General features: G+C 42.9%; 1 protein-coding gene and 1 long non-coding RNA gene across 9 annotated transcripts in view; both read left to right on the forward strand.

Moving 5' to 3' along the window:
- The window catches only part of LOC147435889 (B3 domain-containing protein Os07g0679700-like), a 42,466-nt gene extending 33,438 nt beyond the window's left edge, over window positions 1-9,028 (forward strand). For all 8 annotated transcript variants that reach the window (XM_086488809.1, XM_086488808.1, XM_086488810.1 and 5 more), the window contains 5 exons: window positions 6,625-6,674; window positions 6,798-6,914; window positions 7,309-7,376; window positions 7,554-8,432; window positions 8,578-9,028. In XM_086488809.1, the coding sequence (XP_086344935.1) occupies window positions 6,625-6,674; window positions 6,798-6,914; window positions 7,309-7,376; window positions 7,554-8,432; window positions 8,578-8,582 (1,119 nt within the window). In that variant the 3' untranslated portion in view covers window positions 8,583-9,028. The remainder of the gene's footprint in view (window positions 1-6,624; window positions 6,675-6,797; window positions 6,915-7,308; window positions 7,377-7,553; window positions 8,433-8,577) is intronic.
- Window positions 8,602-24,716, forward strand: part of LOC147435890 (uncharacterized) — a 45,559-nt gene continuing 29,444 nt past the window's right edge. The window contains exons 1-3 of the long non-coding RNA XR_015185020.1: window positions 8,602-8,612; window positions 9,058-9,204; window positions 10,479-10,554. This is a non-coding gene — a long non-coding RNA (uncharacterized LOC147435890). The remainder of the gene's footprint in view (window positions 8,613-9,057; window positions 9,205-10,478; window positions 10,555-24,716) is intronic.

Raw genomic sequence — 24,716 nt, forward strand, 5'->3', positions numbered from 1 at the left:
AATCACAATTAAAGCAGACAAACATGGATGCAAAAAGATAAGGGGCAATGCTAATGGACAAGAAACACCTGTTTGTGTTGATGATCGCGCTTGATTTGAAAAGTGGATGAGAGAAAGATTCCATGAAGGTCCCAATCCTAACAACAGCAACACGTTCCTGTACACACGAGGAAACACAAAGAATACCTCTAGGAGGCACATTAGTGGGAAAAAAGAACTTTGTTAATTACTTAACTCTAAAACAGAAACACTCCTATCGTACTAATCCTACCTACCCTTCATCACTCGAGTGATGAGGATCAAAGGTGTTTGATGACATAGGTTTCTGTTTCAGTGTACCGGATGTGAATGTGTAAGTCTGGGTCAATGTTTTGACTTTTATTGTGCATACTCGTTTGCTAATTGCTCTTGCTCTTTATTATTATTTTTTTTGTGAGTATAAGGCTTTATATATACATTCCCTAAGATTGGGAGATTCAGAGGTCATGGAGGAAGGTTGAGAGGGGAGTGAGTGAACGATGCCTGTCAGCAAACACTCTCCCCTTCCTTGGGTAGATCATACCGTTTGAAATGTGCTCGTCACCCTTTGAAACCAATTGTTCTAGTTGGTAATAGGTGAGGATTTTTGCCAGTAGTTTTCTATTACCTTAGGTGTCTCGTCGAGTTGCAAGGGTGGTAAGGTACTCTCCCAGGATCGAACTTGAAGTGGTTCATCAGGTGATTCTTAAACACTGGGAGGTGTGGATTTCTTTGTAGCTTTATGGAGGTCCACTATTGTAGATGGAGGTTGTGGAGAAGGTTTTACCTCTATGGATGCATTACATGAGGAGCTAGAAGCTTCATGGGACTCCCCTCTTCCTGAGCTAGGTGGAACAAATCGTTCTTTCTTTGGTACCCAAACTAGCTTTGGAGTGGGTGTGTAGCATTCTGTGATTTTTTTCTTTCCGCGATTGTCGATTCGTTTTGGAGCTACGGGATTGGGCTCATATGGGTGAGGTGACAAGTAAGAACGCAATCTACATTTTGGTATCTATATTTGATCATTTCCTTTATTACTGCCTTGGGCTTCCAATAGTTTTAGGAATCCAACGCAACGTTTCTTTATATTTTTTGGAGCGAGTGGGACGTTTCTTACAAGGCTTCTGTTTTTTAGTACTAGCTATGGTCGCTAAAGAAGCTTTAGGGACCCACTTGTATGTTTTCTTTGTTATATTAAGATGAGTCTTGTCAGAAGCTATATACATTGCTTGTAGCATATTTGAGGGTACGGGCATTTCATCCCCCTCAGGTGTTACCTAGGTCGTCTCCCTATTTCCCCAAGTGTCTATGGTTGCTGCTAGGTGGACCCAATCCACATTGTCCGACTCAGTCATCCCAGGTAGTACATCCATATAAGAAGAATCTTCCTCAACATCAATGTCCGCTTTACACGTGTAACAGTACTGCAATGGGGCCGAGTGAACTGTGGTGTCAGATCTATGATCAATTATAAACCTATTTCCTAGGGGATGTGCTCGACCAGTTACAAGATCCACTCGAATGACAGAATCTTGGAATTGCAAGTAGACATGGTTTTTAGACCAGTCATGCACCATTTTTGCTTCCCTCATGAAAGGACGTCTTAAGATCATCTCCGATGCCATAGTGTGCTTTGAGAAATCCATAACAATGAAGGTAACTCTTATTTTATGTCCAAAGACCTTGATCTTGAGATCTTCTAGCATCCCAATAGGTTTAACAATAGACCCATTGGCCATCTTCACTACTATGGTCGTGGTCGCAAGGTGAGGTCTTCCCACAATTTCCCGGCAATTTTTAGTCACAATGCTAACTCCAACACCACCATCAAGGATTCCCTTCACAGTTAATCCCTAAGTAGTGATTGGTATGGTCGCATTGGATTCATCACCCTCAAAGTATTGTCCCAACTTGTTAACATGTATTTCTATAACAAGGTTCTCATCTAGGTTGAGTTGTGGATCTAAGTGTTTCTCCTCTATTGGCATCTCCCCAGCTCCATCCATCTGTGCAAATTGTGGTAGCCCAAACTTTAGTTCTCCATTGAGGAAGGCTCGAAGAGCTGAGACTAGCTCAGGGTCTTTATATAGTTTGGACATGATGGTGGTTCTAACTTCTGAAGACATGAAATCCATCAATTTGGCAATGTTTAACGGTACCTTTGGACTCCATTACTTCGATAGGATCAGGTAGTCCCTCTGTAAACATTCTTTCCATCAAGAAGTGAGTACGCCCACTTTCCCATGACTTTAAGTCACTTTCATCTTGGATGACATTAGGTATTGCTAAGGGTCTATGGACTTGGTGAGGTTGTTGTTGCGTAGGGAACACAGTGTCTGTAATCTGGAGCTGCCTAGGTGCTGGTTCTAGATCTCTTTGGGTACGTTCTACCAAACTCCTTAATTGCTTGACTTGCTTGATCTCCTCTGTAGGGTTTGGATAAGTTTCTATCTTCTTCTTGGATCCTGGCCATTGTGGCTCATGAAGATCTTCCTTGTTGGTTTCTATCTTAGTGGTTGGTTTGGTCTCCATGGTTTCACCTGAATCCGAATCCTCTTCAGCGTCGTTCATATATACGGGGTCGTCACCAGTCCCTATGTTGGTCTTTGAACTAGGCTCTGACTTCGTTGCTTTTTGCAATCTCTTCCTTCGTGTTTTCTTATTTTTCTGAGATTGGGCAATTGATGCCGTGTCTCTTTCCTCAAGAATATAATTTTGTTTTTGGAGCATCGATCGTGTGAGTACGTTTACTGGTACCACAGGTGTACTTTGTGATGGCTCCTCGGTAACTTCAATCAAGTTTAATGGCGTGATCTTCGGTGCATTTGGATTATTTGGACATTGGGCAATCAAATGATCTATGCCACATCGATTGCACATGAGTATCGGCATTGTAGACGTGCTCGCTTGATTGGTTTGTATTAGTGTGGCGTTCTTTTGTAGCCTAATAGGACACTCGGCTACATGATGTGGACCTCCACACTCATAGCATTGAAGAGGTGGTCTCATAGCAATGTAATTGATATTTGGTCTCCTGCCGCAAGAGCAGCTACTTGATAGACATGTTTGATTTGTCCCCAATAGTCCTCCATGTAGTATTGTGGACTTTCTTCAAGCACATCCATCCCATAGGCAATATTAGGATCTATATATTCCTCACAGCCTTGCAACAAGCAATAGATGACTCACAACCCACTTGATTCACAGAAGTGATTCTCGGATGTGGTGGTTGCGGTCCTCACACTTGAGGTGGTAAGGGTGTTGTTTGAACAACATTTTGGGCCCTAGGGACCATGTGTTGTGCTATTTGTTCAAGAGGTGGGGCTGACATCAATGCAGGCACTCGAGGTGTGTCTGTCCATGCTAAGGTTGGTCTATTGGCCATCGCGCGCTTAAATACTATGCAATCCTTAGCTTGATGACCATACCTTCCACAGGCATTGCAATTCCCTATTGAATTTTACTCTAAAAGTAGGGCATTCACTGGTACTATGCGGTCCATAGCATACTGAGCACCATTGTTGCTTCCTTCTTGGATATATACGATTGTTTTGCGGAGCACGATTGTCTGTAAGACTCTCTTGAATAGCCTTGGTGAGATCTGCTAAAGTCATCTCAGATATCTTTGGCTCCTTAGCAATAGGCTTTAGGGTCATTGGCCGTTGCCCTGATGCTTGCGAGCTAATAGATTTAGGCTCAACAGACACTCTTTCTCCTTGAATCATTAAATTATCCTCCAATTGGATCGCATTGGTGGTGACTGCTTCCCAAGTAGTGATACCTCTAATGACTAGGCCATTGTAGATATCCTCATGTCGTAACCCCCGAATAAATCTATCAAGCAATTGGTTATTGTTGAAGCGCTCATTTGGATTACCACGAGAATTCAAATGTTTCAAGCGACTAATAAAGTCTCTCACTGACTCTCCTTCCTCTCGTTGGGCTTTCTGTAGTTGAGAGGCTACACCCCAAAGCACTCCCTCTCGTATGTATTCTTTCAAAAATAGTCTCCTAAGAGTAGGGTAAATCATTTTTTCTTCCACCCTTAGGGTTCTATACCAATCCCATGCATTTCCACTTAAGGTTAGGCTTAAAGCATTACTCTTATGCAGGTCATTGTGTTCTCCTAGAGAATCGTATATTTGTTCAAACACTTCGATATGCTTTCTCACATCCCCGTCTCCACTAAATTTTTGTGTGAGCTTGGCTATTTGTACTTCCTTACTTCTAGGCTCTCTATCAGGCATGTTACGCATATTCTCAGCAATAGATCGACCAATAGCTTGAGCAAATGTTGCCAAGTCACCTAAGTGAGCAGGCACCGTGGGTGAAGGCGCTCCAAAGACTACATGTGGAGTAGGTATTGGCATTGGGCTTGGCGCATAGGAAGCCCTTGGGTTCCACGTTGGGTACGATGTTGTGCCATGTGGTGGCCCAAAGTTCATATGTGTGGCCCTAGGCATAGCAGACGTCGGATGTGACATGTTAATGCTAGCCGGTATAGTCCCATGGAAATAAGAACTTGGGTGTTGTGGTTGTGGAGCATAGGTTGTTGAAACAATGGGAGCGGTAGGGACTACATGAGTACGAGGACCCATGGGTGTATATGATTGGTACACACTTGTAGGTATAGTTGCAGGCATTGAGCTACCATGTAGCGGTGCTTTACTAACGAATGAGGTCCATAGCGTGTTTCTCGGCATGCCATGGCAGCCGTGGTGTCATCAAGGGAAAGATGAGCTAGACTTGGAAAGGTAAATCTATCACTTGTGGGCTCAGATTGCATCGAGACCCCTGGCGAAACAACATATGGGGGATCCATCGGACTTACCGAGGGAGTCTCCATTTGCAATAAGGTCGGTTGTTTAGCCTTTCCTGTATCCAAGAATCTTATGAGACCCGTTGAAGGCATGTTGATCCCCTTGTTCTGTTTCTCTAGCTCAATGACCTTATGGATGACCTCACAAACTCTTTGTTGTTGATCCTCCGCACTAGTAGCACCCATTGTGGATTGTAGGACATCTAACCAGTCCACGGGAGAGGTGTGACCTATGTATAGGTCGGTTAGAGTTTCCGTTTGTAGTTCGTACTCCCAGTTCTCATTTAAGAACGCTCTATCTAGGATTGAGGTGCTAGGGGTGTCCTTTGAGCTAGATGCAATGTTGCTTTCTAGGGGTTGACCCTTAGTGGTCGCTAATTCAAGAGCACTCGATTGCTCTCCTAGCAAGGATATTGACATAGGAGCTTTCGCTTTTAACTCTCTTCGTTGCTTCGCCTTGCGTAGGCTCTCGACTTCCTTTTCCCTAGCCGCGATGATATATCGCTCAACCTCTTGCACTTCGGCAAGGCTTCTACCATCGGGTAATATGACCTCGGAGGATAATAACTCTGAAGAGTCAGGAGGTGCAGTGAATGAAGTATTCACGTGCACATTCTCTAAGGGCATAGGGTCTATGTTGGTCATGAATGGAGAATTTACTTCCCCACCCCCCTCATTTACATCATTGGCTCTATGTTCGGAGCGAGTGGCTCTATTAAAGGTTTCCTTCAGGCGGCTAAGCACGCTCGGCCCGGACCGCGGGTCCATGGCATGCATTAAAACATAGATCTTAGCTTATACCACTTAAAACTTATGTACATTTCTTTAGTTTGCACGAAACTTCTGTTTTGGCGTTTCTTTTTCGGACGAAACCGTTTCGAAACTTCCGAAACTCGTTTCAAACGAAACGTTTTGAAACTCCGTGGCAACTAGAAGCAAGTCATCATGCATGCTTTATTGTGTGTGTGTGCTGAAGGTAGATTCCATCCATTCCATACCCTTGTATCCATCTATCTCTCTCTTCCAATAAGGTAAGAGGATATAGTCATACTTTTCAAGTATGTCAATAGCCATTCATACTTCCCCACTTAGGGATAGAAGTATGTCTAATCAATCATGGTTCCAAAAACACAAGAACACATGTTCAAATATGTAACCTTCAATCGGAAAGACAACATATGGAATCTTTTTTAATTGGTAGGTTCATACGCAAAGGCTTGTGACACAGGCGATCGATTCTCTAGTTTAGTGAGCTTGGAGTACCTACATCATTTATGCACCAATCATACAGTATATGAAGACCTACAACATTCAGATTTCATAAATATATAAAACAGATATAATGGTTGCCCACAAATACCGGCTTACAAGTGTCCATGACTGGACACAAAAGAGGCAATGCTAGTAGTACACAAGCTGGCAATAGAGGGCAAACACACATAGAAAGGAGAAAACTCCCTCAGCTAGGCCAACAGGCACAGCTATAAAACAGCGCTCACCACCTATGATCGCATAGAGGACACGACTGTGGAGCTGTTAAGTGACTGCTGAAGAAGAAGCTAGTCCCCAACCTATGTCGGAGAAGACAACAAGGCATAGTGTGCCTTCTATTGCTAGAAGAATTGGCACAATGCAAATTGTGCAATTTTATCATAGTGAAGCTGTGCTGGGCTTAAATTTATTGTAACTCAGCAGTATTGAGCCTAACAGTAACACTTCTTTGACAATTAGGAATATAAGGATCTCTATATGCTGCAATCTTGTTTTCTAACCTAACCTTTAATCAGGAACCCCCAGTGCTTGGAAAGCGGACTATTTTCACTGCAAAAGAATGCGGGTCAGTTCAATTTCTACCGATTTCATACTTTACACTCCTTGTGTGCTGTGATACTGTCTTCTCCCGTCATTTGAATATAATCAATATCAACTTGTGGTTCTTTTTATCTCACTTGGTCTGCAGGCCTGGCGAAGATCAATGGGCACAGTGTGATGAATGTGGCAGTTGGCGTAAGGTGCCTTCTGATGTTTTTTTACCAACCAGATGGGTGTGCAGCGATAATGTTTGGGATGCTGAAAGGTAATTCTAGTGATGTAAGCTCTTTTATCAAGGTTCATTCTTAAACACACACACATGGACACATACACGCATACATAACTTGAGATATCTGTCTACATACATATATATGCATGCAGACATACATACATGTGTATCCTAGTGAGACATAGATACGAATGTATCCTAGTGATGTGAGCTCACTTACATACATATGCATGTGCATCTATACGTTTTTATATGGATGCATTCATTCATTACCATGTGCCCATACATACATATAGACACATGCATACATACACGCATAAATAATCTCAAACAAACTTCTCAGTCCTCACTAGCATTACTTGTTGTGAAATTGTGTAAGACTTCATAATTGAACTTTGTTGAATCTCATTTGAACTCGGTGGTCTGCCAGGAACTTTTGTAATGCACCACAAGAGGTGGAGAGTGAGGAGATTGAGTTCTTAGTGCAGAACTTGAAAGGTAAACTTATTAGTTATGGCACTAGTAAGATGGACTCATTCTGACTTTATTTATTTGATTGGCATTGAATGTGGCTAAAAGGTCCGTGCCTTTGAGATTTTTTAATGTGCGACTGATATCCCTTTCAAAGAGTGAGATAAAAGTCCTGCTAAAGTGATGATCGGTGTGGATATGCAGAAGTTTCAAAGCCGGACAGACCCGAGCAATTTAAGGGAAATGAGCCATCCTTGTCAGGACTGGAAGCATTAGCAAATGCAGCCACTGCAGGAGAGAACAATGTGGCATCATCATCGTCACCTGTGGCGGCTACAACAAAACATCCTCGGCACAGGCCGGGCTGCACTTGCATTGTGTGCATACAACCTCCCAGTGGAAAAGGACCAAAGCACAAACCAACATGCAATTGCAATGTTTGCATGACCGTGAAAAGGAGGTTCAAGACTCTGATGATGCGCCGCAAAAAAAGACAGTCAGAGAGGGAGGCAGAGCATGCTGCCCGAAAGAAGCGGCCATGGATCAAAGAAGATGGTGGGGATGTAAATGGCAGTGGGAAATGGCCGAGCGATGGTTTTACATTTTCTGATAGTGTCACACGCCAGGGAAACTTAGTAGTTGGCTTCTCAAATGCTTTGCCCAGAACACCCAGTTTGCCAAATATGAATAATGGAAGTAGGTTTTTTCCCAATCTTGCTTTACCAATGTCATACCTACCTAGAGGAAGAAGTTTTATTGATGATCCCAAAGCACACATAGACCTCAACACTCAACCAGAAAGGGATGAGGAGGCGAACAGGAGTGCATTCAGAGTTAGTATGGTCAGGTTGCTGCAAAACGCGACGCATCCTCTAGAGAGCTATTTGAAGGAGCAGGGGTTGATGAGCCTTGTTGCCCCTCCACACATGACACATTCTTCATTGAACTTCAGTAGAACTAACATAGACAGAGAACCTGACATACACTCCGGCTTTTCACAAACATCAGCTATGCCGAATACAGAAAGAAGTCAAGACGAGCCATGCATCTCATTGGGCCTTAACAGAATTGATACTGCAACAGGTTCTCTCTCTTTCTTCTTCTTCTTCTCTCTCTCTCTCTCTCTCTCTCTCTCTCTCTCTCTCTCTCTGCTTTTTCAATTTTCATCCATGTTTAAACTCTGTTTTCTGTCTTCAGCTCCAACTAACTTGTATGTAAATGTTTGCAGACTAGACCTTTTTGATCCGTTTAAATGGGTGACACGTAACAGTACATTATCTTTTGCCATATTTTGGGAGGTAGAAAGTCATGTACAAAGACATCTATACAGAGTCTTCAATTTTGTATTTTGAGGGATCCAAGCCATCCAAGGTTTGCAGAGCTGCAATGGTAAGTTAGTCAACTTGGTTGGCTCTCATTTTTGTCAGAGCCATAGCCCATTAAAGTGACTTGGCTACAACCACTATAATACACATGATACATACAAGTTGGTTGAGATGCTGTGACATCTGTAAGTTTGATAGATTCTCAGATGAAAACGGGTAGTCTAAGAGGCATTGAAGCCACCCACACAGCATGACTTTCCTACAGAAGATATATACAGTGAGTTAGCATGAGAGTGCTTTGACATTTGTAATTTTATATTAAAAACGGAAAAACACAAAAACCCTGTATGCCCATGATACTAGACCACCTGATTTGGGAGAAGTGAAGGCATTTTTCATCAGCTTTGGAGTAATTATGCTGCGTCCATTGTGCAGGGGTTGCTCCTGCCTAATTTTGTATGCAGTTTAGCTTCCCATAGATCCTGCTTCAAAAATATATGGCTCCTCTCATTGATTAGTGGCTGGGGAAGGTAAGAGCTGAGTCCCACTGCTTACTAGTGTTATTACTGGGATTTAAATTTTTTTGTTCCTTACTGGTCATGCTTTTCTACTTTAATATTAGTGGAGTTAAGGAGACGGCCTCCTTAATCCTAGTAATTGGTAATATCCTATATATTTTGTGAGCATTATCTTTTTTTTTTTATAGCGTTCTGATGCTTCGCATCAGCTAGTTTTAAGGGATGGTGCCCACACACCCACACCCACGTGTCGCAGGGGTTGAACCATAGTGGGCATGCTTAGAACCCCTTGCCTTAACCACTAGGCCAACTCCCCTTGAGCATTATCTTACTTTGTGGAGCACCGACAAGAACTCACTTTAAAGAGTGCAACTACTGTAAAATGGGACTAACAATCGTCCATCCTCTCAGCTTAAACTTTCAAGTGACTGTCTGACTATATAAGAAAAATTTGAACCTCCAAATATCACTAAATCTCTTAGTGCTCTAAGACTCCCTTGTGGCTATTAGAGAGTTACCTACAAAAAGCCTTAAAAATGACTTAATTTAGTGTAAGTAACCTGAGAAATTGGCATCATAGTTTCTTGAAGTGCTTATGATCAAAATTCATGTAGAAGCTTAAAATGATGGTGTTTTAAGGTATGGCTCTTCAGAAAACAATTAGAGCCAAGTCTTCGGCCAAGGATTTTCATAAATTTGCTCTATTAGAGCACTTGACGTATGCTACAGAGTGCCTGTCCATGCTTAAAGTCTATTGATGATTTATTTTCTTGATTATCAACCTTAATGGACAAGCCTATGGCCTATATCAAAACACACGTTCTTTTCCAGAGGAAAAATGTTGGGACACTAGAAGCTCCATACATAGAAGTACATGCTTTGCATAGAAGACATTGGCACTTAATACTTTCATGATCATTGCCAAATTCTTGCTCTTCCAATCACAAGAAGTTTTGGACAAATTCTCACAATAATTCCCACATTGCGACTTACCTCAACATCATGAGCTTCTATGAGGGAGGCACCGCATACCTAGCTAGGTACGATTGGGGGCAGGGGACCGCCGGCCCGTTGGGGGGGCCGGCGGTCCCTTGTCCCCAATTGTACCTAGCTAGGTATGCGGCGCCTCTCGAGCAGAAGCTCATGATGCTATGCATTGTATGAAAAACACTAAAAAAGACACTGCTTTCCTACATGAGAGAATTTCTAAAGCTTCTTGTGAATTAGAAGTCTAAATATTGGAGAAATTTTAGATTAGAAGTGTCTTCTTTGTTTTTTTTTGCTAGAGATGACTCTACTTGGAGAACGAGTTTCTTTGGGTGCACAATCATGACACTTGTTGGTAATAACTCAATCTTTTTGGTATGGTCTTAATAACTCGTTCTCATTTTTAGCTTTTACGTCTTCTATTTGATAGGTGGTCATCAGTATATTATCAAAACTACCAAAGCATATTCTTCAAGCATGAATTTTGTGTCCAACATTGAATGAAATAGCTTTCCCCCCCCCCCCTACAAATAGAATTGTCAAGATATCAAATCAGGGGAGTTGGAATCTAAATGGAGAAACTAGAATATTTACTACCATGCCCCCCCCCCCCCCCCCCCCCCCCCACAAAAAAAAAAAAAGAATAAAAAGAACAAAGAAAATCTTGAAAATTTGAAACAATTTCAAATGTAACGGTTATCTTTAATGACTATTGAACAGCCAAACTGACTGTTTTGATGGTCACTAGGCTAAATATATAGCCTGCCTAAAATGTTACATTATATTTCCGCACCTCCATTCGAAAAAGAACTTGGCTTTGAAATTAGAAAAACATTTATTAGGGAGAAAAGAGACATGATTTTTTTTGCTCCTTTTTTTGAAGGAAAAAAGATTACTTGTAACTAAGTCTATATAGATCCAAATGGTAAAAAGATTACTTGTAACTAAATCTATATAGATCCAAATGGTAAAAATTGAACAAACATCATGCAATTATAGGACTCATATGAGCTTTTTGATCATATTGCTACTAGGGGTCTCCTATTGGCAACAATTTTAAGAAAAAGAATTAGTTTGAAAGATTCTCTTACATTTTGCTACACGCCCACATCAAGCCTAATCATCCACCATCACCTGCCTTGGCCCCACCATCTTGCCCTACCCCCTATCCCTAACTACTTGATAAAGCTCTTCCTCCCTACAATTACTGTGAAATAATAGGTTGTTTACACAGGCACACACATAGGTGGTCGTGTGTGAGGCATCTAGAATGTGTGTGTGTGTGTGTGTGTGTGTGTGTGTGTGTGTGAGAGAGAGAGAGAGAGAGAGAGAGAGAGAGAGAGAGAGAGAGAGAGAGAGAGAGAGAGAGAGATCCATGGCTGTTGCTAAAGCCAAATGAGAAAGGTGAAGCATAATCTCACGCAATCGTGGGGGAGGGAGTTTTGGAAATTCTTTGCAGACATCAACACCAGAGAGAGAGAGAGAGAGAGAGAGAGAGAGAGAGAGAGAGAGAGAGAGAGAGAGAGAGAGAGAGAGAGAGAGGAGTTGTTGTGCATTGTGTGTGAGCCAATGAGGTTGCAAACACACAACCTGGATGCATGTAAACTCATAGATACAATCGGGTGACACTCACCTCTACGTAGCTGTCAATGCAAGAAACTTGTGGCGTAGTGAAGAGGGAGCTTGTTGCTGTTGCTCAACCACCTCGTTGTCATTGTATCGTCGTCCCGTACTTGCTCACTCACACACACACACACACACACACACACACACACTCCCTCACACTTACACACAACAAGAGATAACGCAAGAGAGGAGGAGAGAAAAAGCAATCACCATACATTAGAGAATGTCCACCTCGTTGCCGTTGTACCATCGCTCGCACTTGCTCACACACATACACACACACACACACACACGCACGCACGCACACACACACACACACACACACACTCACACAACAAGATATAACGCAAGAGAGAAGGAGAGCAAGAGCAATCACCATACATATACATTCTCGAGAATGACCAAAAACTTGGTTACAGACCACTTATGTAGGTCTTCGCGTCCACATATGGACGCCCACACTCGACCGATAGTCCAACATTTTATCTCTCTCTCTCTCTCTCTCTCTCTCTACAAAATCTGATGTGCACCTATCATTGGCGACCACCCATGACTACACATGCAGAATCGACAAGCCCGGCCCATGACTCCGACCCATGACTCAATAAAAATAGTAATAATGATGAGACTCAAACTTAACAGTGGCCGTGCTTACATCTCCCTCTTTTTAACTTGTCTCTCTTGTACTTTCGTTCTCTGCTAGCCTCTTTGCTGCTTTTCTTTCACTCTTCTTGTCTTTCCTCACACTATCTAAAAATATCGAAGAGTGCTAGCTCTCAAGGGGCTCTCAACTCTTTATCCATAAAGGTTGTCCTTCTGATATTTTTGGATTCTCTCAACTCCTCTCTCCTGTGCATAGAAAAACCAAGCATCCTTTTCCCTCGTACTTGACTTCGTTCGGCAAAACCTTGTCAATGAATACAACCTTCTTTGGAAGCAAAGAGAGCAGCCATCTCCCTCCTCCACCTAGTGTCAAGACCTCTGTCTTCAAGCTTCGGCTATGACACCTACCTTGTTGGAGATCTTATCTGTATCACTCATAAAGAAACAAGAAAAAGAAGCTCAAGCCATCATTGGCTACTTCTTCAAAACTTGCCATGATCCCATTAAAGCCATCAAGATATGGCAAGGTCAAACTAGGCTCTAAGTGTAGAAGTGTGCACCACCCAAGTATTCCCAATACATCTTTCTTCTCAAGTTGGCAGGCATAGAAGTCCTAGTAGGCAAAGGATATTAAAAAATCCCATGTGTGCCTCTTTTGTTGGTCTCATAATTTCTCCTTGGATATTAAGCCCTCTCTTCTCGTGGTTGTGTGGAGCTCTTGAATCTTCCCATCTAGAATCATCCCTTCATCAAGGCGATTGTCAATTTGCTTGGCCATGTCCTTGGAGTTAGACCCCACCAAGAGATCAACTAGCATTCGCATCCTGACGTTCTCATGAAGCTCAACCTTTGTAAAGAGCTTCATGGGTAAGACAAAAATGATAAATATTGAGACAAATATTGGAATAGAACACATCAAGAGTGAATTCAACCCTAATAGCGTACAATGTGTTTATATACATGCGTTTGCATGGGGCTCACATGAGTAAGGAAAAAATGATAAAGATTGAGACAAATTCTAGAATAGAACACATCAAGAGTGAATTCAATCCTAATAGAGTACAATGTGTTTATATACAACACGAGAGGTTCAAAGTAGGTGTGATTTGGGACTACTTTTGGGGGACTATGATCTAGGAGAAATAGATCCCACTAATCTAGGGTAGGTGACTAAAGTAGGTGAATCTAACTAGAGCGTACACTCACTTTCATTATCCAAAAACTTATGTCTAAAGTTACAAAAATTGGCTTTTATACTTTAGCCAAGTGTAGACGGCTGGATAGTCACTTTGTGGGAATGTCTTCTTAGAAGATGGGCAACGAATTACTTAGTAATTACTATAGTAATTACTACAGTAAACCCGAAGTGTATAAATAGGGCCCATTACATTGTTATCGGGTTGGCAATTGTTATCACTTGGGTTAGCGCTTTGGCTATAATTGTACTTGAGCATCATTGGCAGTATTGTCAGCTGTACTTTCTCTCTGTAATCATATTCGATGTAATTTTGATCTGTAATCCCAATCATGGCATATATTTCAGTTATACTTACTTCTCATCCAGTCTTCTGAATTTGAATCTGAATCTGAACCTTATTTCCAGTACATAAGTCTGATTCTTATTTCAGTATCCACATTTCAGTCTAGTCTCTGATTCCTGTCTAGTCTGTTGTCTGAAATCTTCCCACACTAGTAGCTGAAATCTTCCAACACTGGAATTAGCTGTCTCAAGAGATCAGCTCCAATTCAATTTTGGCGATCACGGTGGCTCGAGCTGAAGCTCGTTGACTGAAAGACTCTTCTCCCAGTTTGAAGTTTTCAGAAATGGCACCAAAGTCCAATCGTGGCCGGAAATCTACCATTCGTGTGGACCCCATTCCTGAGGAGTCAGGAAGAGAGTCTGACCCCAAGCAAGAGAAAATGACTGACACTGAGGCTCAGGAGGAGCATAGTCAGGCTGATGAGGCGCAGGACTCACAGCACTCTAGTCATTCTCGACGCCGACGGGCAGAACGGGAGGCACGGAAGGCAAAGAGTTCCAAGAGTTCTCAGTCTCGCCAGAGAGATGAGCATACCAAGGGTAGTAAGGGAAGTCACCGTACTTCTAGCAGACAAAACAGAGAAGACACTGATACTGAGACAAAGACAGAGATTGATTGGGATGCTGACACTGACAATTGCAAGAAGGCTCCCAAGCGTCATTCTGAAGCCAAGAAGAGAAGTGGTGGGATTAGTAGTAATCGAAATGATTACAAAGCTTCTTTGAAGATTTCCTTTCCAATATTCAAAGGGGGGAAAAAGGATGATCTAGATGTTCACATACAAGCTTTCGAGCAGTATGCTGAACTAAAAAACATTGATGAAGATGATTGGGGGGAATATTTTCCACAAACCTTGAAGGAGGCAGCGAGGAAATGGTATTACCATTACCCCGCATGCCACCTGAGATCATATAACAAATCTCTTAAGGCCTTCAGGTTGGAATATTCTGACAATAGAGGGGACGAAGATATTCTCTGTGAATTAGATAAGATCAAACAGAGGAATTTGTCACTCCGTAGCTATGTGGAAAAGATAAAAGAGCTAACTAGGCAGTTGCAAGAACCGCCGTCTGAGAAGAGATCGAGGGCATGGTTCCTGAATGGGTTCAGAAGCAAGAAGCTTAGGGAACAAGAAGTACCAGCCCCTACAAAAAAATTCAATGATCTGGTCCAAAGGGCATTAAAGCTGGAACAATAGGCTAAGAAGGAGAAGAGCCACAAGAAGCGAAGGACCAGTAGCAGTAGCTCTGCTACTGGAACTTCTGATTCTAGTGAAATGTCCAGTAGCTCAAAGAGCAGCTCCAATGAACGAACAAAGGAGAAATCAAAGAAGGGATCATGGACCAAGAAAATTGAAGAGATGGCGAGGCAGATTGCAGAAATTAGCCACACAAGACAGCCAGTCCGAAAAATGGAGACTTGGTGTTCAAGATGCAAATCCAAGGACCATATCTCCAATGAATGTCCACAACATACCTACTGCAAGGCCTTTGGTCACCTATGGAATAATTGTGGCATCAGAATTCACCATTTTAAGAAAGGAAAGGATCTGTCAGTGGTTGCCTACACTGAACCAGTGAAGGTAGAACCAGTCAAAGTAGCTCAAGAGGAGAGACCGGGTACCATGGGTACTGGTCAAGGACGTGGCAGATACCAACCAGGAATGGGCAGAGGAAGAGGAAGAGGTAACTTCCAGAACAGGAGCATGAATTGCTATACTTTTGGGAAGTATGGTCATTTTGCAACCCAATGTCCAGATGCACCTGTAACAACTACTACTGAGGCTAAGGCACCAGAGCTAGTCCCAGTCAGGGTGGTTACCAGGAGCAAGGGAGTAGTCATTGAAGAAATCCCATACATTTCAGAAGGACCAGTTAATCCTAACAGCAGCAAGTGGGCTTAACAAAGGGAAGTTTGGAAGGCTAAAGGTAAAGAAAAGGTGGTAGATGAGTGGCAAGAGCAGCGAGAACTAGGAGCTAAAATCATGAAAGATTTAGTTAAGAAGCTGCCAGAGCAGCCATAAAGTTCCAAAGCTAGAGTCATTCAGATGATACCAGCCCAATCGACTGATAAAGATCATTCAGTACCGGCCATGACAGAGACCATGCTTGCTGTGGTACATGGACTAGCTGATGAAATGGGAGTAGATGGAAAGAGTAGAAGCACTGCAAAAGAAGAATGGCAGTGTGAAGATACCAGTTCTTCAAGTTCTGACAATCAGTCTGACCAAGAGAGAGAAGAAATTCATGTGAAAATTTGTGATAGAATCCAGAAGCTGACTGTAGAGCTGGAGGATATAAGAAAGACCTTACCTGAGGTAACCAACTTTATCAGACAGCGCAGGAAGACTGAAGCAAAGGCCAGAACAGTGGACCTGACGGCTGTACGGGATGCTGAAGTTCCACTTATTCACGTAGACTACAAGGTCAGGAAGCAGTGGGAACCTCTCTCAAGCGTTATTATGGATGGAGGGGCAGGAGTCAACATAATGGGAGCCCATCTTCAGCAAAGAATGGATATCACTAATATGAAGCCAGCACCATTCAAAGTAAGAATGACAGATCATAGAGTCGTACAGGCGATGGGCATGATTGAAAACATGCAGATAAGAGTTGGGAGGGAGAAATTCAAAACCAGTTTCCTAGTCCTAGATGTGCAGGGAGCATATGGAATGCTACTAGGGCATCCATGGTTAAGAACAACACATGCTGTTCATGACTATGCAAACCAAACTTTGACCATAGAAGGGGCCAGTGGCAGAATCCAAATCCAGACCAACAATACCAGGAGCTGGAAAAAGGAACTGAGGCCGAAGGAGTTGTGTCAGAAGTACAGAGCCAAGAAAATCGAGCGAATGCTAGCGGCTATGAACATATTCCCTTTGGCAGAAATCGACTTGAATGCAGTCTTGTTGAACAAAGAGCAGGCTGACAAGCAGAAGAGACAATTTCCTCATCAGTTTACCGAAGTCAATGCAGGGGAAAGAACAGTTCAGCTAACCGCGAGGATGGAGGAACCAGCTGATACTGGTATAGTAAAAGAACCAGTATGTTTTGAAGAATACCCACTGGATCAGAATAATGATTCAGAAATGAATGGACCATCCTGGGACTACGCTGAAGAATCGACCAAACAAAAAGGAGGCAGACCAAACTGGTTGCTTCCAGATGACCAGGAAGTAGAAGAGTGGAACCTGGGATCAGTGGAAAATCCTAGAATGATCAAGGTTAACAAGCACCTCAACCCGGCAATGAAGGAAAAGGCACGGAAAATGTTCCAGAACTATAAAGATGTGTTTGCCTGGGAACATACAGATTTGAAGGGAGTAGATCCTGAAGTCTGTCAGCAGCGAATACCACTGAAACCGGATGCTAGGCCAGTAAGATTGCAAAGATACCGGATGAACCCCAACTATGCAAAGAAGGTCAAGGAGGAGATTGATAATCTTCGCAAGGCTGGGTTCATTACGGAAGTGGCAAGCAGTGATTGGCTATTTCCCATAGTCATCGTTCCCAAAAAGAATGGGAAATTAAGAGTTTGTGTTGACTATAGGAAACTAAATGCCAAGACTATTAAGGATCCATTTCCCTTACCTTTTACTGATATGTTGCTTGATGAGATCGCAGGATATGAGATGTATAGCTTCATGGATGTTTATAGCGGCTATAACTAGTTACAGATCGCTCCTGAAGATAGAGCTAAAACCACTTTCATCACTGAGTGGGGAGCTTTCATGTATCTGGTGATGCCTTTTGGCTTGTGCAATGCACCAGCTACTTTTCAGCGGTGTATGATGGAGATGTTTAATGAATTTCTTCATCGGTTCCTCGCCATTTTCATGGATGACTTCACTATCTATTCAGATGAGGACCAACACCTTCTATTCCTAGAGATGGTTTTTAAACGTTGTTAGGAGAAGAGGATTTGTTTGAATCCATTCAAATATGTTTTTCTAGTATGGAAGGGACAACTACTGGGACATGTGGTTTCCCGCAATGGAATAGAGATGGCCAATGACAAAATACAGTGTGTTCAGCAAGCTAAAGCACCCAGAACTGCTTCAAAGTTGAGTTCTTTCTTGGGTTATGTGAATTTCTATAGAAGATTTGTACACAAGTTTGCTTCTCAAGCAGTACCACTATATGAGCTTACAAAGAAGACCAGTAAGTTCAACTTGACTGCTGAGTCTGAGGAAAGTTTCCAGAATTTGAAAAAAGCCATTACCAGTAAACCAGTCCTTAGGCAGCCGAATTGGGATATTATTTTTCACGTACACGTGGATGCTTCAGGATTGGCAATGGGGGCAATATTAGCTCAGCCAGATGGCAGAACAGACTATCCGGTTTATTTTGCTAGTCACAGATTCAGTTAGGCTGAACAAGGCTATACGACTACTGAGAGAGAAGCTCTCGGAATGGTTTTTAGCGCCACGAAGTTCAGGCATTACCTGTTGGGAAAGTTATTTCATTTTTATGTGGACCATCAAGCTCTTCTGTTTCTGATTAACAAAGTCATTATTCAAGGCAGGCTGATAAGATGGATGATGTTTCTCATGGAATTTGAATTCAAAATTTTCCATAAGCCTGGCCGAAACCACTGTGGAGCTGACTTTCTTTCAAGAAGTACGAAAGGATATTCAGAATCACCCTTGAGAGATGAGCAAGTGGATGCTGATTTATTTCAGTTAGAGGCAGAAGAATCAGTGGATCCTGAATAGTATGATATTTATCAATTCCTTCCCAAGGTGCCTTTCCAGAGGATTGGAAGCAGAATCAGAAGAAAGCTATGATCATAAAAAGCCTGAAATTTACTATCATAGGAGGATTACTGGGTGTGGATGGTATACTTCGACGATGTGTCCCTATGGAAGGAAGAATGCAAGTGATTTCAGAAGCGCATAATGGTGAGTCTGGTGGACACTTTTCCAATGAAGTAACGTACAAAAAGATTCTACAAGCTGGTCTGTGGTGGCAAACACTGATTGCTGATGTCAGAATTTTTTGTAAAACTTGTGACATATGCCAAAGAATGGGCCGACCAACAGCTGCAGATATGACTCCCTTAATGCCAATACAACCACTGGGAGTATTCATGAAATGGGGACTGGATTTTATGGGACCTTTTAAGAAGGTAACTCCCAGGAAGAACAAGTACATAGTGTGGCTACTTGTTATGTTACCAAGTGGGTTGAAGCTAAGGGTCTTCCCGACAACACAACCAAGTCAACTGCAAGGTTTCTGTTTGAGAATATTGTCTGCCGATATGGATGTCCAGTAGAGATTGTGACCGATCAAGGAACACATTTTATCAATGACACTATGGAAATCCTATTGGATATGCTTTCAGTCAAGCATCGGAAACCTACTCCTTACTATCCCAGATGCAATGGACAGGCTGAAAGTAGCAATAAGACAATAAAGACTATTCTCACTAAGGTGGTGCAAAAGAAACCAGACCAGTGGGATTTGAAACTTCAGATTGCTCTATGGGCTTATAGGACAGCTTATAAAGTAACTACTGGAATGACACCATTCAGAATGGTGTATGGTACTGAAGCTGTGGTTCCTATGGAGTTTGTAATCCCGGTCTGAGAATGGCTGTGAAGTATGGATTAGACTTCAACCATAATCTTAAGAAGAGGCTGGATGAACTGATGCAATTAGATGAACTCAGGCAAAGGGCTATATTGGAACAAGAAATTGTTCAACAACGAAGGAAGCACTGGCATGATTGCCGAACTAAAGTTCGAGAATTCCAGAAAGGAGACTTAGTGCTTCTATATCAGTATAGACTGGGTCCAAAGAAGCCGAACTTGAAGATTGCCTGGGCAGGACCTTTTGAGGTAGATTGGGTCTTCTCCAATGGCACAGCCAGACTGAAAGATTTATCTGGACTGATGTTGCCAGGAGTATATAATGGAGCAAAGATCAAGCTTTATTATTCAGAGACCAGAGAAACTGGGCTAGAACAAGGTACTAAGGAACTGGAGGTTGCTGATCAAGAGATACCGGAATCAGACATTTTTGGACTTTTTCATGTGCAACCAGTTCCAGCTTCAGAACCAGTACCAAAAGGACCAGATCTGGCTGACCTTAGAATCGGTACCAGTATGGTCGAGCTAGACTGGAAATCAGTTCAGTACCAGTATGGACACACTTTCCAATTTTTAAGTGGCAAACGGTCAAATGGCACGCCAGTGGTAATTATTACAAGGATGGGTCACAGTCTTGTCCAATGCATGTTTGCCACGACAGCAACAACACACACAAGTCTAGGAGCGGCGAGTGGTGGAGCTTTTATGGTGCGAACACGTATAACAGTCAGGAGAGTTAGCATTTTTCCTCATAAATATCCTGCGCAACGCTTCCCTCCTGTCAACCATTCGCCATCGCCGAGCTCCGAGGTTTCTTCACTACAGCTGCAAACTTAGACCTCTGACGAAACAGTTGACTGTCAGATAGTCTTGCCAGCAACACCAGGAAACGGCTTCGACACGACAAGTAAGTCATCTTCTCCTTCGCCTGATTCATCGTCATCGACCTCACAGTGGATGGGTAAGAAGAAACGCTCAGAGAAGATGCAGGAGTCTCTTGAGGAAACCCAAGCTATAGTTGCTGAGGCAAAGGCAAGCCTTCCCATTCTCCCATACAGTAAAATCCAGCGTTATGTATTTACTGATCAAGCAATGACTCTGCTACAACTATGGGATCTTCGAGTTGTGTTGCAAGCTACAAGGATTGCTTTTGATTCAGATATCATCAAGCAAGTTCTTGATTCCTTTGATGCTGAAAGTGGCAGTGCCATGGTAATAGTAGGAAGGTGTCAGTAACACCAGAAGCCATAGCATTTGCATTCCGGATGCCCAATGAGCCCAAACCGTCTGTGGCAACTACGCAGCAAATAAGTATCGCTCTGAAGGAGGATGAAACGGCTAGAAGGAAGCGCAAGGCAAGTGATAAAGGAGTTCCAGTAGCAGGACTGGAAGCCTCCGCTGCTTATAGGTTTGTAGCTGAAGCAGTAAGCCTTAAGAACAACCCAACGTTTGTATCCGAAAAATTGTTTGCTATGCTATTGGCCAAGATTCTGGATCCACAAGTTCATATCAACCTTTGTCAAATTCTCCCGCATAATGTACTCCAGCAGACTGCCAAGCTAAAATCTCAAACTGTTTTCAAGGCCAGGTATGTTTGGCAATTCTTGTATTGGGCTACTGCTGCAGATGCTAATGAGCAGGTACAAAAGGCTTGGAGTGAGAAGCCAATTTCTGAACCAAAGAAAATTGAACTGTCCTCAGACGACGAGGAAATAGACAGTCAAACCATTTCCACCGACCTAAAAAGGAAAGCAACTGCAGATGAAGCTGGCAGTTCAAAGAAGCCAAAAATTACACTGACTAAAAGCAGTGAGTTTTTGAAACAGATAGAAATCCGGGTCAAGGCAGTAAGCACTGAGAAAGCTGAAGTGAGTCAGACTGAGCAGCAATCTGCTCAGAAGACTGTGGCTGACCAATCAGTTGTAAAAAGTACAGTTGCTACTGGGTCTGGGAAAGATCATGTCAAGCCAGTCACTGTTGAGAAGATAACAGACTAGTCAGGGGACAAAGGCAAGAGTCAACTGGACAAAGGGAAAGGTCCAGCGTTCTCGACTTTGCCTGGTGGAGTTCCTACAATCACTGGAAACCCTTTGCAACTGGTAAAACAGGATAAGTTGCAGCAAATGCAGACTCAGAAATTGAAAGGGCATATTCTGCTCAGCAAAGCTGATTATGCAACTTTACCCTACGTGGCTCCAGTGGCAATATATGAGCCTATTGATTCTGATCCAACCACAGTCAAAGACAGATGTTCAGTCCTTATACAGTCTTCTTGGAATACCATTGTCAGTTGTATGGGACAACTGATGGAGGCTGCTGGATCAGAAGAAGAAGTCAAAAAGCTCAAAGCTGACTTGGCAGAAGCACAACATCAGATTGAAATGCTCCAGAAAGCACAAGAAGAGCAGAACATACAACACAGGGTACTGGAAGCTCAATCGGAAAGGACTAATGAGTTGTTAAACAAAAAGATAGCTAAGGCTGAATCTGAAATCATGATCATCAAGAGTCAAAGGAATGAAGCACTGAGAGCTGTCGAGCGAGCTGAAACAATGCTCAGGATGAAGCCGGCGGAATTCAGAAAACTACTACTGCACCATACAACTCTGAAGGCTTCTTTGACTGAAAGATATATCTACAATAGCTTGTCTAAAATTTTAAACCCATCAGGCAATGCTGTTTTCAATTTAGAGAATTTAAAGTCTTTGATGGAAAGTATGCAGAGCGATTTGCAGGACAAGGTGAGTGAGTACAATAATTCTTTGATGAACCAAGCTATAATGGATTATATTGAGTAGCAGACTTCTCCGGATGAGGATGAAGAAGACGAAGAAGATGAAGCTGATCAGGAGGAGGATGATCAAGAAGCTGGGCATACAAAGGATGATGATGATGCTTCACCACCATCTCCACCTTCAGGACCTGGTACTGGTGGGACAGGGCCAAATGAAGGAGGCCATTCACAGCCAGACCAACCAGACCAGAATAAGGGCCAGCAGGAAGGACAGGACAAAGAGCACCAGTCGAGTAATCAGCAGACTGAAGAACAGCAGCCCAGTAACACTGGGAATCAGCCCCAACTGATCAGTCCCGTCTCAACAGAGATGCTAAAGGAAAAATGAAAGTACAGGATGAGGGACCAGTTGCTAATCATCAACATTCATTGCAGCTCATTACCCTGAATAGGCAACTGAGACATCAACAGGCCTCCATCACCAGAGAATATCTGGAGGATGATGATCTCTGGATTGACTTGGAAAGATTTCAAAGACTATATGTGGGATCCAGGGAAATGGTAGAACATTGGAAATCAGCAGCTTTCCATGATAAAGAAGCTTGTCGACTACCTGCGCATCCCAGTACAGTCCAGCTGTTGGAACGAGTTCCTGAATGGATACTCAATGCTGATGAGAGAGTGGCAAACCCGCACTGGCAAAGGCAGTCTACTGCAGATTGTCGTTCCATAGCTCTGGAACTGGAACTTCTGCTGGGTAACAAACCAACTTACCGCTGTATGAAGGATGTTAGGGTACAACTCAAGGAAGTTTTGGTACAAATGCAAACTGCCAGACGTGTTTTGGATCAGAGAGTCAAAGCCATTCTTGAGGACCAGACAGCCACTAGCAGAGGACCTCAAACGCGAATGTCAGTAGGAGCACATGCAACTTCTCTCCGAACACTGTTCCAGCTAGTGAGAATCACCAGAAAGATGATGCAGCAGGAGAACCAAACTGTCCTCAATTTCTTAGAATTTGTGTCCGATTCTCCACTTCTTTTATATGCTGTTCCAGCAAGAGAAATCGAGCTGCCAAGATTCTTTCCAGCGCTGTATCCTCAACATCAAGAACCAGTTGATCGTCTCACATACTTCAAGATTACTGATGAGCTTCATGATTGGTATGAGCGGTCAACTGTGGAATGGAAGACTTGGTAGACGTTGCTCAATGATGCTCTCCAAATCAATGAAATTCAGGCAATGAAAGAGGAGCTGCATAGGATCCAGCTGTGTATGGGCCAGTGGAAGATTCAAGTCAGAGGAATGACCAGGATTACTAATCAGTTGCTACAACTTACGGTCGAATCTTCCAAATTACCAGAAAAAGACATTGCAGCAAAGCCGGATCTAGCACCACAGTACAGGGAGATGGCTGAGATTCTTTTTGAAGCTCGAGTCAAAACTAATCAGCCTCTTCCAGAAGGATGGATCCATACATCTTTGCATTGTCATAAGCTGGCCAGAACCAGTGGCCAGAACCAGACTGAGTAAGGGCAGGTGTACACTCTATGATCCTGACACCAAAACCTACCATTCTCTCACGCCTTATGAAGTAGAGATGACCACCGACTGGCGGGATCAGCTTGAGCAGGAGGCCATTTACCGACTGATTCAGAAGGAGAATGCTGGTGCTGGGACTTCTCAAGCACCGTCCTGGTCAAAGAGCGAAGGCAAACCGAAGACGGTCCAATGGAAGGATACTGGGTAGTTCCATCTCAGAATTCAATGGTGGTGACTTTTCTTCTCAGCAGGCAGGGGGAGATGACAGCTCTACCTTGGCCTGGTGAGAGCTCCACCTTGGCCTTTTCCGCTGCCTCTCGCAATCCCTGGTCCTTCTTGAACTCCTACTCGTAATCTTTGAATGGCCATTCTCTCAGTGGTCAAGCTTACATCCCAACATCAGAACCAGACAATGGATTTTCCAGTCTCACATCACAATTAGACAGGGCAGAAATTTTGGAATCTTGCCAAAATTCAAGAAAGAAGGGAAGGATGTAGACGGCTGGATAGTCACTATGTGGGAATGTCTTCTTAGAAGATGGGCAGCAAATTACTTAGTAATTACTATAGTCATTACTACAGTAAACCCGAAGTGTATAAATAGGGCCCATTACATTGTTATCGGGTTGGCAATTGTTATCACTTGGGTTAGCGCTTTGGCTATAATTGTACTTGAGCATCATTGGCAGTATTGTCGGCTGTACTTTCTCTCTGTAATCATATTCACTGTAATCTTGATCTGTAATCCCAATCATGGCATATATTTCAGTTATACTTACTTCTCATCCAGTCTTCTGAATCTGAATCTGAACTTTATTTCCAGTGCATAAGTCTGATTCTTATTTTAATATCCACATTTCAGTCTAGTCTCTGATTCCTGTACAGTCTGCTGTCTAAA

This window comes from Adiantum capillus-veneris, chromosome 18 (genome assembly GCF_014529385.1).
Source record: "Adiantum capillus-veneris isolate H3 chromosome 18, ASM1452938v2, whole genome shotgun sequence".
In the NCBI taxonomy this organism is placed as follows: Eukaryota; Viridiplantae; Streptophyta; class Polypodiopsida; order Polypodiales; family Pteridaceae; genus Adiantum; species Adiantum capillus-veneris.